General features: G+C 42.8%; 1 protein-coding gene across 9 annotated transcripts in view; it reads right to left on the reverse strand.

Moving 5' to 3' along the window:
• The window catches only part of Irag1 (inositol 1,4,5-triphosphate receptor associated 1), a 118,224-nt gene that overhangs the window by 36,843 nt on the left and 63,649 nt on the right, over positions 1-17,732 (reverse strand). For 8 of the 9 annotated variants that reach the window (XM_076846886.2, XM_076846885.2, XM_076846882.2 and 5 more), the window contains 3 exons: positions 17,560-17,607; positions 14,811-15,428; positions 12,685-12,763 (listed from right to left, as the gene is read on the reverse strand). In XM_076846886.2, the coding sequence (XP_076703001.1) occupies positions 12,685-12,763; positions 14,811-15,428; positions 17,560-17,607 (745 nt within the window). The remainder of the gene's footprint in view (positions 1-12,684; positions 12,764-14,810; positions 15,429-17,559; positions 17,608-17,732) is intronic. The other variant, XM_076846884.2, reaches the window with a different exon arrangement.

Genomic DNA, 17,732 nt, shown 5'->3' on the forward strand with positions numbered 1-17,732 from the left:
ATGTCTAGAGAAAGACAGAAATTACTATAATACACACTGAGCTCCCACCCTTGACAACTCTTTTTTTCTTCCTCCCCCAAAGAATGAGTTCTGCAAAGATGTGAGAGGAGAAATTCTGATGCAGTGCAGTGACACAGAACGGCAGGGAAGTGGATGGAGGGGTGAGTGGCTGCCTGAGGAGGACACTCACAGGTTTTCCAGGTTAGAGGGTCTCCATCCCACACACCAATGCCTTAAGGAAGGAAAAAGAGAGGAACAACTGTGTTGCCACTTAGCATTTCTTACTAGCTTAGAGGGGAGAGGAAAAGCAGAATGATCACACAGAATTCTATCTGAGTTGCTTATCTTGAACAATATAGAGGGATTTACCAGAAAGGAAGATTAAAAATGAGACAAGCTCCTCGGATAGAGTGATTGGCGGGGGAAACTTGGAAATCCCCAATTGAAGCCATCCCCACCCCCACCCCACTTCTGAAACTGGCATAGTGACGAAATGTCTTGGATTTTGATGTTTTTTCCTTCCTTTGCCTGGCAGAGGAATGAGTGGCTCCTGGGAGGATGGGCCTAGTCTGAAGATAAACCCCTGGACAGGTTGTCTCTAAAAGTCCCCTAGTTGGAGAAGCAATCCAAAGCTCACAATTGCCCATCAAGGAAACAGATACACCCCCCAGTCTGCTTTAAAGAACCCAGTTTGGGGGCTATAGAAAAGAGCAAAAACCAGTCCTGCAAACACTATTATTCACAGCTCTGTCTGAACTTCCCCTTTTCTCCACCAGTAACAAGCAGACAGACACAAAATACCCAGTCTTCAACTAAAGGGCTGAAGGAAGGGTAATGAGATCTCAGACGAGGTACAAAGAAGTCAATGAAAAATAACCCACACAATGTATGTGGGCAAAAGAAAATCCAAGTAGAAATGTCCAGATCAGAAAGAAAGAAAATGAAAACCAATGTATGGCAGCTATACAAAAATACTAAAGTTAAAAGAGGAAGGACAGAAGGAAGGAAGGTAGAAAGGAAGAAAAAAGGGAAACATGTAGGAGACAGATGTCAGGATGGAAACATAGCTGCAAAAAAAACCAAAATGCAAAAATGCATTTCTGTGCAAAATATATGCCAGAAATTTGTTGACTCTAGGAGAAATTAGAACCTGGAAAAAAAAACTAAAATAAGAAAGGAAGGATGAGATGAGAAGATCATACAGAGATAAAAGAGGGTTTCTACATAAGGAAAGAAATTGAAGATCAAAATAACAGAACTGGAAAATACAGAAGTAACCAAAGGTTGGAAAATTAAATATAATAATATGAAATATAACATATAGAGCTTCAAATAGAATTAGTAAGGAAGGTGAGAGAGACTGAATGATCACAAGGAATGCAAGGAAGAAAAGAAAGAATGAAGCATGGGGCTGGGGCTGGAGCTCAGTGGTAGAGCACTTGCCTAGCACTTGTGAGGCATTGGGTTTGATCTTCAGCTCCACATAAAAACATATAAATAGAATAAAGACATTGTGTCCATCTATAATTTAAAAAAATATTTAACAAAAGAATGACGTATATAGAGATGGAATATGAACATGGAGTTGAGACACTGTTGACCACTGTATAGATTATGTTCTTTCTGGAATAGTGAAGCAAATCAATGAAACAAAGAACATATTCAAAGATATAACAGAAGAAAAAATTTCCTGAAATGAGGGGAAAGCTGAAGTTGTAAGTTGACCTCCTATTTTAAAAAAATTGTATTTCAATTTTGAAAAAGCTCATCTAGTCTCATCTCCCTCCTCCCTTCCTCCTGAATTTGTAGGTAAGGGGCATTTGGCATAAGAAGATAGGTAGATAAAGAAATGCTTCTCCAGCCACCATCACAGAAAAGTAAGAAACCTACTGGGGGAGGTGATTGCTAAGGAGTGCAGGCAAACAACTGGCCTTAGATTTCTCTACTGACACTCAAGTCAGTGGAGCAAATCTACAGAGCTCTGAGGGGAAGGATTTTACAATTGTGTAAGTTATTGTTCAAGATCTGGACAACATTTACAAACGTGTTAGAACTCAGGGAATACAGCATCTCTCATCCCTCCTGAGCAAACTATGATCATGAAATTCCAGTTAACCAAGGAAAAAATCAAAATCAATTTGGGGATGGTGAGCCATGGTAAAGTACCAGTGGTGAACATGACATCCTTTTACATGTAAGTCCAAGGCTGAACAACTGTGAAAACTGTGGCTGCAGAATGGATTATAAAAGCTATAACCTTGATAATAAACAAAGGAGAATTCAGCACATGTATAGGTAGTGACATAAAAGGCAGGAAGTATTATGAAGGTGGGAAGAAATGCTGCCATTCTAATCTTTTCCCCCAGGAAGTCAGTAGGACCATCGTAGTGACAGAATGTTCTTGTCTTTATTCTTGGTGTCAAGGGTTTGGGGCCTTAATCCTGGAGATACTGCCTTTCCAAGGCTAGGTAATTCCTGGAGATAGAAGCCAAGTTTCTTTCAAGTTCAGCTTTAACATACCAACCAACCAATCCAGAACCTGCACCCAACCATTTTCTTTATCAAACTCACACACTCCAAGCCAATATTCTCCCTGCTCTAGAGCACCCAGGAACAAGGACCTGACGACCAGACACCTCCCCTCTAGCCAAGCCTGACAATATTATTCAAGCTATCCAATCCTAAGCTTACTCAGGGTACCCCTCCCTTCCCTTGCCCATTCCTTCCCATGAAAACCCCAGTAAAAGCCTGGGTTCAATTCTCCCCTCCCTCCTCCGCCTCTTGACTAACCCTGGTCCTTGCCCAGGTAGCCTTGCGCCAAGGTGGGCTGTGTCTCCTGTTTTGGGGAATCTGTGAGTAAAAATATCTTCCTTCCTAAGAATCATTTCTCTGGTTTGTGTGTCTTACCTGGTTAAAACAAGTGCTGGGTACAAAGTTTAGAATAACCATCTGGATTTAAAACATGCAAAAACCGACCACAACTCCAAACCCCTAATGAATTTCATAATACAATTTCAAAACTTTTAGAAACTAATTTCTTCTCTTTGGAGGAAGCAATTACCAAAATTCAGCAAGTCCTGTAGTTTCACTTCACTTTAATTCAAACTCAATTAAGTTGTAATTTTTTTTTTTATTTTGAAAAAATTCATCTAGTCTAATCTCCCTCCTTTCCTCCTTCTGTATTTTGTAGGGAGGGGGTTTTTGGTGTAAGCTACTTTTTACTTTCTTCTTTGTATCTTTCATTATGAGTTGAAATTCTTGATAATGAGCATGAACCATTTTTAATGTTTCAAAACATCTGCTTATACTTGCTCATCCTAATGAAAACACTGGTTTCTGGACATCTCAGGGATTTGAGGAAAATAAACTTTGGGGCTTTGTTAAAGATGTACTGAACACAGGATGATCCTCCAAAGCCAAGGCTACTGGTTGGAACAGATTTTCTTCCTATCTGTCTTCTCAGGAAGGGCTCTGGTCTGTGTGAGATATGAGACTCTGAGCCCACTCTAGGGCTATCTGGAAGGACTGCCCATCAATCTACTTCTCTGCCTCAGCCCACAACTCTCTCAAAATCCAGATCCAGATATCCAGCCACATCTTAGACATGACCACCTGGATAAAGAGAATGAAATAACTTCAATAGTCACCATTTATCATCAGCTACACATTAGATGATCATTCTTATTTATCTCTTACAATAGCCCTGCAAAGTAAATAAGCCCCCCCCCCCCCAGGGAAACTGAAGCTCATCTATGCTAAGTAGATTCCCCAGGGCCCAGCTGGTTAGTGGGAGAGCCAGGATGCAAAAACAGGTCTGACAGACAATTGCATCCCGGCTGCTTCCTGCGGGCATTCCTGTATCCAAACCCAAACACGCTGTCTATTCTAGCAAGCTCCCCTCCCATGCTCCCATCCTGATTAATGTCACCATCCACTACGTAGCTGCGCATGTGGATGCCTGGGGTCTTTCAGGTCTCCCCTTCACCCTCATCCCCCTTGTCAAATTCGCTAAGCTTGCCTCCAGTTAGCTCTCGAACTGTCCTCCTGACATTTATACCATCTCCTCACTGTTTCCCCATCCTCCTACACGATGGCCCTTGGCCTCCAGCCTCTTCTGTCTCAAGCTATCTTTTGTAATCTGTCCAGAATGATTCTAACCGATGGATTGGATCCTGAGCTACCTCACCTTCAGGTGTCTCTGGTTTTCCAAAGTGTCCTAGATGAAGTTCAAACTCATTAGCTTTGGCCAGCAAAGACTTCAGCCTCCCTCATCCTGACCCACTGCTCCAGCCCCACTGCCCATCTCTGGGGCCACACGGGCCACACTTGATTCACCTGGGATTCCTTCTGTTCCTGAAACATGCCAAGCACTAGATTATACCTACATATCTTTGTTCCCACTGACTCCCCCTGCCCAGGATGGTCTGCTCTTCCTCAGATTGAAGCTGCTCCTCTTGAAACCTTCCCCAATCCACCCCTACTGAGAGGGCTGCTTCTTCCTCTTTGTTCCTAAGTAATTTACATTCTATTTTTTTTTCTCCTTTGGTCTCCCAGTTCAACAGCTTATGAATGGCTTAGATTCTACACATTGAAATTGCTCTCCCAAAGAAATAAATCTGAACATTTGTAAGAAAAAATGTACAATTTAAAACCATTGCCTTTTGCTCTAAACTATTAACCCTCTAGATATATGCCAAAATTGCTCAGTTGTTCAAACCTAATGGCAGGCTGGGGACTCTGTGGTCCGTGTTTTGAATTGACTATTTCCTCATGATACAGTGATCTAATAACTGTTGCTCAGGTCAGGAGAAAATAAAGCACTCAAGATGAGAGCTTGCATTGCAAATCTGCTTACTGCATCTATACAATTTTTTAAATATTTTTTAAGTCTTATCACCATGTATCGTAGTGACTTTGTCAACCCTTGTATTAGTAAGCACATCTACTGAGGTGCTTACTAAGTTCCAGGCAAAATTGGCACACGACAGTCCTCTGAGAGCTTATTATCTGAGGGGATAGAGGTTAATCAGAGAAACATCTAAACATTTCATTTTATACTCTGATAAATTTTACAAAGAAGAGAACTGGAGGTGCCAGAAAAGCCTTCCATAGAAAAGTGACTTTTGACTAGATAGTTTAGGAATAAGTGAGAGCTCATTAGGCAAAGAGGCAGAACATTCCATGTAGAGGGAATAGCATGTGCCAAGCCTAAAAAGGCTGAGGAATGAGAGGCTGAAAGGAGGACAGACGTTAACAGTGAGAGGGAGAGTGGCCCTAGAAGACGCTGGGAGCTAAGTGGGTCCACCACACGAGGCCTTGTAGGTCCCACTAAGGATTCAAGTGCTCATCCTAAGAGCAGAATAAAGCCTCTGAACATACCGAAGCAGATTTTTATTTAGAGATTCCTCTGGCTCTGTGGTCATGGTTTGAGGTGAGTGAGGTGGTCAGGTGTGCAGGCTGAGGGACTGGTTGGGGTGAGGGGGTCAGGAGTGCAGGCTGAGAGGCTGGTTAGGAAGCTGTTGAGGTAGCTGAGATGACTGGGATGATAGCTGGACAAGACCCTACCCTTGAGAGTAGGCCTTGAGTCTTTTTCATCTAATGCATTGTATCATATAACGTAGATCATATAATGTGAGCCCTGGCTCACATCAGCCGCCCATCTTTGTCCTGAAATAGCTTGCAAGTGATCAAAGAACAAACAAAGACAAAGGAACTGGTTGGACTGTTGGACAGATCAGATGTAGCAGGGAAAAGAGCCTCCCAGTTCTCAGAAACTGAAGGAGAGCCAAAGCTCTGAAGACTCCAGAATGTTCTGATAAGAATCTACCCCATTTCCCAAAGGAACAGCCAGCAAGCATCTTAAGAGACTCGAGTTTTCCCCATGAGCTCATATGCATTGTTGAATTTAGAACCTGTAAATACTTTCTGGGCCAGCTCTCAGAGTGCTCCCACAGATTTTTGTCCTGGTAGGGAAAGGGGCTTTCAGAATGTAAGAGAAGGAATTCTGCAAATGGCAGTCCAAATGTACAGTTGCCCACATCTCCTTCGCTGACCTATCACTGTGGAGCAGAGTTAAAAAACAAAAAATGTCCCACTTGGTCAACAAGATAGACTTCTACAGTCAGGTGCCTGGTGGACTAAAGACTAGTATCACACAAAGCATTATACCAGCTCAGTGAAGCAGGTGTCAATATAATCTCCATTTTATAGATGAGCAAACTGAGGCACCAAGAAAATGAGAAACTTGCTCAAGGATTTGCAGCTAGTAAATGATGAAGCTTGAATTCTTAACCATCCACACTATCAAACTGAGAGAAAGTTAAGAGGAAGTTTGCATTTATTAAAGACCTACCATGGTTAAATTTGTGCTAATAGGAATCATTCATTTACCTGATCATTTTACTTTTAAAATCCAGTTTATTCTTTAATAATATTGGATAGTAAGGTACTGCTGTAGATAGTACATGTTTAAGTTGGCAAAATCTTTTGTAAGCTAATTTGGCAGTATGTTATACATTTAAATGTAAATACCTTTTGATCAATCAATTGCACTTATAGAATAATATCCCTTAGAAAAACATGCATTTCTATAAAGATACGTGTAGGACAATGTTCATTATACAATTTTTTAGTAATAGAGAAAAAGTAGAAATAATATAGATACTATTAAGAGGTCAGAATAATCAATGTTTATAGAGACTTAATTCACAATAACTAAGCTATTGAACCAACCTACATGCCCTTCAACAGATGAATGAATAAAGAAAATGTGGCATATATACACAATGGAATATTACTAAGCCATAAAGAAGAATGAAATTATGGCATTTGCAGGTAAATGGATGAAACTGGAGACTATCATGCTAAGTGAAATCAGTCAGTCCCAGAAAACCAAAAGGCTGAATATTTTCTCTGATATGTGGATGCCAACACACTATAAGGAGAGTGGATGAGGAAACAATAGAAGTTCATTGGATTAGACAAGGGGGAATGAAGGGAAGGTAGGGGAGATGGGTTTAGGAAAGACAGTAGAATGAATCAGACATAACTTTCCTGTGTTCATATATGAATACACGAACAGTGTAACTCCACATCATATACAACTACAAGAATAGGAATTATACCCCCATGTATATATAATATTTCAAAATATACTCTACTGTCATGTATATCAAAAAGAATAAAATAAAAGGTGAGTGTGGAAAAATATACGTATTTATATCAGTTCTTTGTGCAATACTATAAAACAATTTTAAAATTAAAAAGTTCCATATATGTTAAATATAGGTAAGTATATGTTAAGTAAAAAGACAATATGATAAGCACCTAGTCACCCACCAAAATCTGCCCAACTGGATGGAGTTTAATTTGGGTATGCGGCCAGCTGTCTGGCTAGCAACCAGGTCCCTAGATTCCCTTTCTGCTATTTATGGTCATGCGACATCAGCCTCTACACAATTGCAGATAAAAAGAGGTATGCAATCCCTACCCTACTTATCTATCTATCTATCTACTTTGGATCTCCACTCTTTCTCCTTCCATGTAGTGAGAACCAAGATCTGATTCAGCTTTGACTTTGTAGCCACAGGCCATGGCAAAATGACAACAGGGACGAAATCAGGGTCCCAGATTGCTTGCTTGGAGCAGCGGCAACTGATACTTGAACAGTTTACTTTGGAACTTTTACTCCAGAGTGAAACAACCTCCACTCTCCAACACGTTATTGTATTGGGGTTCTCTATGTTACAATAATTTAGATTTTATTTTACCTAAGCAGGAAAGTTGCACAATACTTTAAAAGAGATACCAATATTGAGAATTTGGTAGAATATATAAAAGAAAACTTGTCATGATTAAATGAGTTCATTCCAGTACCCAGAAGTAAGAACACCAGAAATAAAGGTTTATTTCCATTTATGGAAAATTATTAAGTAAATTATATAAAATAATTCATATGATTTTTTTCAATAGATATCCAAATGACATTTGGTAAAATTCAATCTTGAAACTTGGAGGAGAAAACTATTACCTTGGGTAAATACATAAAATAATATAAAATATGAAACAATATCATGTTTTATATAATATGTCAAAATACACTGTTGTGTCATGTATATCTAAAAAGAATTTAAAAAAAGAGGTGAGTGTGGTATCCCAACCCAGACACCATATTTGTTTCATTCATATTTTATTATTATTAGATATTGTATGATATTGAGTAATATAAATATCAAATAATAAATAAAAATTTAAATAGTACATATAAACAAATAGTACATTTGTTTAATATGATTTTTGAGGGGAAAAAACCAATTTAACTAAAAAGATAAATAAGGCAAATAATGTTTTGCCTATCACCATTATCAAATTAGAGAATGCTGCCAAAGTAATAAAACACACACAGGTACACACAGAGAAATGTACACACATGCACATACAACTAGGACAAATGGTGAGTTGGATAAAATAAAGAGAACAGGTGGGTTGATTAAACAAGAAGAGTGTTCTGCCAAGTGGCCCCTGAAGTTAGACACATCTGGGCTTCAATCCTGGTTTTAGTAATTAGTAACCACATGACTTTCATCTCCCTAAACCTCAATATCCTCAGTTGAAAGATAAGCAGAAGGCCACGCCACTTTCTAAGGTCCAACATTGTCCCATGCTTAGCCTGTAGCAATCCCTCTAGTAACCACACCAGTTAGTCACCGTAGTAATCAGTCCATCATGTTAAGTAATGTTTATTATACAAGAAACTGAGTGGCATTCATCTGTGCCACTAATTGTCAGCTAGAAAATCTAATAAAAATGACTCTGCTTCATAAATAAACAGGCAAAGTACAAACCACATAGAAGACACAAGGGTAATGCCCACAAAGGACCTCAAAATTTTTAGGGGAATACCTAAATTATCAGAAGGACAAATGTGCCTGAATGAGAACTATTTGTTTGCAAATTTAAAAAGATCTATAAATTTTAAGACCAACAGTACTTGGGCAGTTCTGAATACAATGTATAGGTTTAGAGCAGCCACAATTAAAATGTTACACAAAATGGTATCAGTTTCTAACAAGAATGGAGACCCTGAGAGGTTGAAAAACATATAAACATCCCTTAATTGGTTTCTGGGCTGGGACACAAACTCAGATCTCCCAAGTTCTTGCCTAAGTTGCTCTTGCTCTTATTTTCATTGTCTCTCTATATTCTTGAATATTAACAAATATTCTGGGGAAAAAAGAGCAATGGGGGAGATTGAACCCTACTGCACTTATCATGAAAGCAGTGATTACAATGTGGTATCGATTGGGATCTGGCATTAGTCTGTGATATATATCCAAAAGAATGTAAAATATGACTGTCTATGCCACAGAAGAAATATATCTTTAAAAATATGACTTCAATAACAAGATCTACCTATATCTCAAAAGAGGCTCAGTGGTATTAACAAAGATATAGGTAAACCAAACTAATAAAAATAGAACTATTTCCCTACACAGAATATTTTTATGATGATTAAAATAATGGAGGAATTCCCAAAGGAAAAGAAGCAAAAATGATTGTATAAAAACTTTATAATTTCTCTAATTCATTAAAAAGAAAAAATGATAAAGAAAAAATATTGAGAAAAACATAGCCAGCCAGGGTTAATATCTGTCACGTTTTCATTTATTACCAACAACAACAAAAAAAGCCTAGGACACGAATGGATTCATAGACAAAAAAATGAGTAGCTGATTCACCCCAAAAGAAAAAAAGAAAGTAAATGTTTCAAAGTTTAAAGTTTTAACTTACTAGCAAATTAATGCAATAATAATGAAGTGGCATTTCACACTAATAACAACACATTGTAATTGTCATTATTGATTAGCTGGTTCTTACTATACAGTATTTTGGTCAATAGGACCAAATATAAAACAAAATCTAGAGCTGATCAAGCTTAAGAGAAAAACATACGTATTCACTGGAGAGAGATAGCATTATACATGGGAGGCAATTCAATAAATGCAAAGATTTATACACTTTTGAATTAGTGAATCTCAAGCCTGAGCATGTGCCAAGGGAGTAACTTAAAGGAAGAAAGAAAAAAAAAAAAACCTACAAGTACAAAATTGTTTATAATAGGGTTGTTAATCATGGTTAAAAGAACTGTAAACACTAAAATGTCCAACAATAGATACATTAATACAAAAGGAAATACGTACCCTTTAATGATAAATATGAAGACAAGTCAAAATATATGGAATTATTTATAAATAAGTAAAAACAAAGCAGAAAGGGAAAGTGTAGGCATACTATCAAATCAACTTATGAAAAATTATAAATATGAGTAAATATTGGAAAGTATAACAATTGTCACTTTTTCATAATTTATGGGGTTGTATGTGAAATTTTAAGATAAGTTTTTCCAAGTGTTTCAAATCTGCTTTAATAAGCAAATTTTTAAAATTCAAAGTAGAGAAATATTCATTTTAAAAGATTCCTCTAAAGACGGTTCATTTAAAACAAAACTTAGCTTTTAAAAAAATGTTGTCAGGAATTTTTCTTTCCTAAAACCTCCTTTCTCCTGTTGAATAGGTAGGTGTTTGTTACTATATTTCAGACTGGGGCTTCCAACTCATTGTTGAGTCCCAGGACACTTGCACATGGCAATCCATGAATAGAAGGCTTCTGCGCTGTCACTGACCATGGGCAGCATGAAGTGGTCACTGTGAACCGTGAAGCTTGGGTCCACTGGGGTGCCTTAGTACCACAGAGGACAAAGAGAGTTCCAGAAGGCACTTTTGCACCTGGAGCATCCCCACTGACCTCTCCCCAGCTTACTGGCCTTTTCTGTATCAGTTTGTCTGAAATATCATATGGAAAAAAAAACCATTTCAAAAGTGATCATGATCATGCAATGGCAAAACCAGGCAATCTGGACACAGGAGCCCTTTGGATCACCTTTCCTCAATTTTAAGATGAGAGCAAGAATTGCTGCCTTTTTAGTCTATTGGGAATGAATAAACCAGAGTGCAAAATGATGTATACTCCAGAAAGCACTATAGAAAATGTATATCATGATTACATTACAAGAGGTAGGATATAATATTGTACAAGAGTTGTCAGAGACTGAAAGTAGAATTGTGTTTGCCAAGTGCTGGGTGAGGCAGGAGAGGGGAGCTAGTGTTTAGTGGATGCAGAGTTTCAGTCTGGGGGGATGAAGAAGTTCTGGAGATGGATGATGGTCGCAGTAGCACAGTCTGCTTGATGCCAACAGAACTGTATACTCCCATGGTAAAAAATAATCAAGTATATATTATACATCTTACCACTATAAAAAATTAATAAGTGCCAAACAGAGGAGTAGGATATAGGCAGTGATTCAAAAGAAAGCAAGGAAGCAGCTGGGATTTCAGAACTGGTAGGACTTACCCACAGCTTTAAGGGGCAGGTATGTGATGGAGAATGGAGAGGAGGTGGCATGTCAGGAGAGATATATGGTGTGGACAACCGCACAGAGGCAAGAGGGTGAGTGGCCCCTGGGAGGAGGTGTGGGGAACAGAGCAGGACAGAGCCTGGCCTGCCGAAACACTTTTCCCTCTGAGTATACCTTGTTGGTCCTCCCCAACTCAAGGCACTATGGTTAGAGATTATTTTTATGAACCTGTCTCAACAACTTCCCTGCAATGACTTTTGCCATGCCGTACACAATTTCATTCATTCATTTATTCAAAAAATACTTATTCAGGACCTAGTAGTGCCAGGCATTTAGCAGTAGACACACACACACACACACACACACACACAGATGGGGGGGTGTCTAGACAGATACCTGCCCTAGGGGGCTTCCACTCAGGGGTAACAGCTAACATCAGACAACGCTTACCTACCAAGCACTGTTCCAGTTAGTTTACAAGTACAGCTTATTTAATCCCCTTAATGACCTTTGAGGCAACCATGATTAGTCCCATTCTACACATGTCTTGAGGGAGATCAGGCATGGTGAGGTCAAGTAGCTTGCCCAGGCCATGTGGCTGGGCAGTGGCAGAGCCAGGACTTGAGCTGCTCAGTTCTGACGTGTAGTGGGGCTAGCATATGCGTGCTGAAGAACAGGCCCGAAGATGGGCAAGGAGAGCGCTAGGAAGAGGACTGGATCCCAGAGGCAGAGGGAGGAGAGTCAGAAATCCACTAAGGCAGGTGGGAGATGAAAAGACTTGTTTTCCAATGAATGTGGCATGAGGGTGGGTAGGACAGTAGAGACCTGGAGCCTGGAGGAAGAGACTTGCAGGCACCCAGCAGGGCGAGGCTGGGGTATGAACTTTGTGGTGACAGCAGTTAGAAAGCAAGAGATGGTTCTGGTGGCTTTGAAAGAGGAACTAGTCTATTTGGGAGGCTTCCTGGGTGTGAGGGGGAAAAGGCAGGGTCAAAAGTTCAGGCCTGGGGCACCCTTCCAGACCCACTGTTGCTCATAGGGCCCAGGCAGCTGGTGGAAAGAGACAGGTTTGGGGGTGCTCTGCCTGGGCAGGAAACACCATCTGTTTCCCTCATTCATCTGCAAATACTGCTCTGTGTCTGGAACACACCACCCTTGGGATGGACCAAGGCCTTGGGCAGGAAGTCTGGTGTTCACACATTTCCCAGCCTTGATGGGGTGGGCAGACAGCTCAGCCCTGGCCAGAGGAGCCCCTGCCCCACCCACCCACCTACCTTTCTCCTGCTCAGCTGCTTCACTCAGCTCAGGAAGCTTGAGCCCCACCAGGTTCTGATTTCTCATCAGGATGTGCTCCTTTATGGGAAAAGAGAGACAGTGTTTCACGTGGTGGCATCAGACTGGATGCTTCTCTGGGTTCCCACTGTGGTTCTGCAACACTGAACCAGGCTAGGAAACACTGGGGCAGCAGCAAAGGGGAGTAAATAGGCAGAACATGGCACCAGTTCCTCCCCCAGCCTGCAAAGGTGCCTGAAACCCCTTTAGTGCCACATTCCTTGGCTCTTGTACTTGGTGTAGCCTGTTTTTCTAAGAAGTCTGTGGGCCTCAGTGCTCGGCCACACTGGAGGACAAACAGAACTGGGGGCTTGGGCACAGGAAGTTTCCCTGGGTACACCTGTGATCCTCTCTGGTGATCTCTTGGCTGACTGCACCTTCCTGCCCTGCTGTTCTGGGCAGGGAGGATCACTCCAGGACTTGTCCCCTGCCCACCATTCCTTCTTCAATGGCCTTTATGGCACCTCCAGACAAATGAGGCCTGAGAATTGCTACCTTCGGGCCTCAGCAGGCAGAGCTGGGGAGAGGTGGGATGCTGATCATAGGTGTGTGGCATCGTTAGGCCCACACCTGCTCCAAGTCAGGTAGCATCAGACTCAGGCCCTCTGAGTAATGCCTGGCAGAGCACCCACTTGACTTATGTCATCAATGGATTTTTCAGCCTCCTGGGTGGCAGAGGCCATGTGAGTTATTAAAATGGAACGGGGGGGGGGGGGGGGGGGGAGCAGGGTAAAGAAGGAAAGGAAGGGGCCAGCAGAGGGTGCTCATGATCCAAAGGGAAGCGGGACCAAGCCCTTTACCTGTTTCCTTAAGAAGCTGGAGGCCCACAGTCCATCAGCTCTCAGCACAGTGGACCTGGGCAGTGGGAGGGTGCTCAGCTGCTGTGGAGGCAGTTGGCAGCATGGGGCCTCCAGGTTACCTATAACTTTCTTTGCTAGGTGGGGATGGGGTGGTTTGTTGCCCAGGTCTTAGAGGCTCGTGAAGGCAAATCCCTGGCTGTGTGGAATCTTTGGCTTCACCTGCCCCCCAGAGATGTGGAACTGTGGCCCACCATGGGTAGCTCCTCCAGTCCCTGTCCAGCTCCACTGGTTTCTTAGGTCTTTCTGGTGAGGTAAGGTTTTACGTGTAAAGTGTTCACACTAGCAGACAGGCCCGGCTCCCCTGAGCCTCCAACTTAGAGCACCATTTCTGAGTAGGACAGTGATCAGCATTGGAACGTGTCCTTCTAACACAGAAATACCCTCACTTGTGCTGGAGTGCTATTGGGTTCTTCATTTCCTTTCCTGTCCCACACTCTCCTCTTAGGGGAGCACTGTCCAGCTCTAGGCCCCACCAGGCAGAATCCCAGTTGCTTTGTTCTGTGTCTGGGGTGGCCTTCTCAGGAAGAAAGGACTGGGTCATATTTCTTTGCCTTGTCAGCTCTTCTTTCCCTCCCTCTGGCCTCTCTCCCCTGCATCTCTGGACATCCCAATCATCCCTTGCATAGTGTGGCAGCCCCGTGGATGGCCACTGTGCTTAGGTTGATGGCCAAAGGAAGTTGGGGGCACCAGGGACATTGGGAAAAATTCACCATGGAAGGAGAAGCCCTTCATGGTCCTCATCATATTTAACCAAGGGCCTTAGATCCAGGCATCAGGAAGAAAGATTGGGTGCTATTACAAAAGGAAAACCTATTTAATCCCAGTCTCGCCCAGTCCTAAGCATGACCAGGTTTGATCAGAGGGTCATTTACGAGTCACCAGCTCTGGCTGGGGAAGGAAAACAGCTCAGGACTGAGGGCCCATGTGTGTCTCCACACACCCACCTTACCCTGAAATGTGGCTTTGTTTGGTGGCTATATTCTAAGCTGACTTCTGCCTATTAATAAGTGCAAAGCATGCCTGAAACTGGGACTATGAAGATGTCATGCATGTGGCCTGGCTTCTCTGAGTAGGGAAGTTTGGGGCCCTGTGAAATCCACGTCCAGGCCAGAGCTGCCCTTCCCCAGGGTCCAGCCTCAGCCCAGAGGTCTTCAGCCCAGGAGGGACCCAGCATTCTCACCCTGCCCTGTTGGTCCTTAGAAACCCACCTCACGGAGCTTGGTCAGTTTCTGCATCCGCACGGGCTGCACTTGTATCTGGAAGTCTTTAAGCCCGGGAGTCTTGGCCAGCTTGCCACTGGCTTTGCCTGGAAACCGCTTCTCTTCCTCTGCCAGAGGCAGCTTGGCAAGCACTTTCTGCAGCCGGGGCCCAGGCTCTTCGGGGCCACTGTCCCAGGACACTCCCCGTATCAGGGGTGGCCGGGACACAGGGGGACGCAGCTCAGCTTTAGAGCCAAACTTAGATCCCTGGGGCTCTCCGGCTGAGCCTTTTCCCTGGGGAGCTGGTGAAGCCACCCCTCCCGAGCCCTGGGCTGGACTTCTGGGCAGAGGATTGCCCTCCCTGGCTGTCTTCAGGAGCTGCCTCCCCAACTCGCTCTCAGCAGGGCCAGGCTGGGGGCTGTTCAGGGCCATTTTCCCACTGCTGCTTGTGCCAGAAGTTGGGCCCTGGGGTGTAGTCTCGGGGTGCTGAAGGGGATCAAAGTTTTCCTTTTGTTCTATTGTAAGCTCTTTGGACTTCTCAACTGTGGGAGAGCGAGGAGCCAGCCTGCCCTGAGACACTTTCCTCTGGTCATTCTGCTTCCGGTCAGCTAGCCCTTTGGGAATATTCTGAAAGAGACAAGGTAGAGTTGGGGTCCTGAAAGCAGGTTGAAGAGGAGATACAGACGTTGTCAAGTGGCACATTGGTGTGTGTGTGTTGGTGGAGTGGATAAGGTGGAAGGCTTCTCATTCAGGCCGAGCCAGCCAAGGAACACACAACAAGCCTGGGGTTTGACAGTGAGGACAAGGGGACCTGCAATTTAAAACCAGTCAGGAACTTCTCCTTTGGCACAAGAATTAAAATCAAGAATCAATAAATGGGATAGACTCAAAATAAAAAGTTTCTTCTCAGCAAAAGAAACAGATGTAGAGAGCCTACATCTTAGGAGCAAATCTTTACCCCTCACACATCAGATAGAGCACTAATCTCTAGGGTATATAAAGAACTCAAAAAGCTAAGCACCAAAAAAAAAAAAAAACCAAAAAAAACCCAATAACCCAATCAATAAATAGGCCAAGGACCTGAATAGACACTTCTCAGAAGATGATATACAATTAATCAACAAATATATGAAAAAATGTTCATCATCTCTAGCAATTAGAGAAATGCAAATCAAAACTACTCTAAGATTTCATCTCACTCCTGTCAGAATGACAGCTATTAAGAATACAAACAACAATAAGTGTTGGTGAAGATGTGGGGGAAAAGGTACACTCATACACTGCTGGTGGGGCTGCAAATTGGTTCAGTCAATATGGAAAGCAGTATGGTGATTTCTTGGAAAATCGGGAATGGAACCACCATTAGAGCCAGCTATCCCTCTCTTCGGTCTATACCCAAAGGACTTAAAAACAGCATAATACAGGGACATAGCCACATCAATGTTTATAGCAGCACAATTCACAATAGTTAAACTGTGGAACCAACCTATATACACAATGGAATATTACTCAGCGATAAAAGAGAATAAAATTATAGCATTTGCAGGTAAATGGATGGAGTTAGAGAAGATAATGCTAAGTGAAGTTAGCCAATCCCCCAAAAAACCATATGCTGAATGTTTTCTCTGATATAAGGAGGCTGGTTCATAGTGGGGTATGGACAGGGAGCGTGGGAGGAATAGATGAACTCTAGATAGGGCAGAGGGGCGGGAGGAAGGGAGGGGGTATGAGGTTAGAAATTATGGTGGAATGTAATGGACATTACTATCCAAAGTACATGTATAAAGACACAAAATGGTGTGAATATACTTTGTATACAACCAGAGATAGGAAAAATGTGCTCTATATGTGTAATTAGAATTATAATGCATTCCACTGTCATATATAAATACAAAAATTAATAAAAAATAAAACTAGTCCTGAACTTGTCAAGCACTAGAAGCTAAGGAGGAGAGCTTTCCTACATTGGGAGGAAAGCTTTGGCTCCAGCTCAGTTGCCCACATTCAAGTCCTGGCTCTGCCTGGCAAGGCCTTTAACTCTTAGGGATCACATTTCCCACAGGTTGATATACTCTGAAATTATATGCAAATGTGCAAATATATTTGTGGGTGTCAGGAGTATTTTTCTGGGAAGAAAATTCACACTTTTTAATCATTTCTCAGAGATGTCCATGAACCCAAAGAGGATAAGGGTCATATAACTAGGTGATCCTTGCAAAGTGGCATCTTACTCCTCGGAAGTTCCAAGATTCTGCACTCTTCTTTCATTGCCCTGCTTTGGGGGTGGGGGGGACATGAGGGCTTGCGTGTGGTTATCTGCCACCTGTGTAGGTGCTGAATCTTCAAAAAACTCTATCCCAGGCCCAGTTCCAGGCAAGACTGTAATCTTGCCTGCCCTCCACTCCACCTGGAGTGCTTGGCCACCTGCTCTGAGCAGCGTGGGCAATTCTGTTGCTCATCAACAGAGATGAAATATTCCTGGCTGTTTCCAGCAGGGGCTGGGTCTTTCCTATACATTCTTTGGAGCTGAGAGGAGCATCAGTTGTGCCTGGCTGCTGCTGGGCCTGGAGTTCCACTTGCCTCTGGCCAGCAACCTGATCGAATCCTGTCTCCCCACTGGCTCCACCTCATGGTAGGGCAGAGGAACCTGCTGTTTGCCCAGTCTCTACCCTCCCCTCACATGCCCACATGCACACACACTTGCAGGCTGCCCAGGGGCCAGCCGAGGTCATCCAAATGGGACAGAGCTCAAACTCACAGGCTCGCCAAGGTGAGGTGCGGAGACATCGGCGTCATCCCCCTTCTGCTGGAAGAAGTGAACACAGGTCAGCCTGGATGGGAAGAGGCTGGCTTCCTTTTGAAATGCCTCAGGAGGCCTAGCTGTGGTGTGAATGCCTCCCCACCCAGCACCCGAGCTCAGGGTCATGGAGG

The sequence above is a fragment of the Callospermophilus lateralis genome, chromosome 2 (assembly GCF_048772815.1).
Source record: "Callospermophilus lateralis isolate mCalLat2 chromosome 2, mCalLat2.hap1, whole genome shotgun sequence".
NCBI lineage: Eukaryota > Metazoa > Chordata > Mammalia > Rodentia > Sciuridae > Callospermophilus > Callospermophilus lateralis.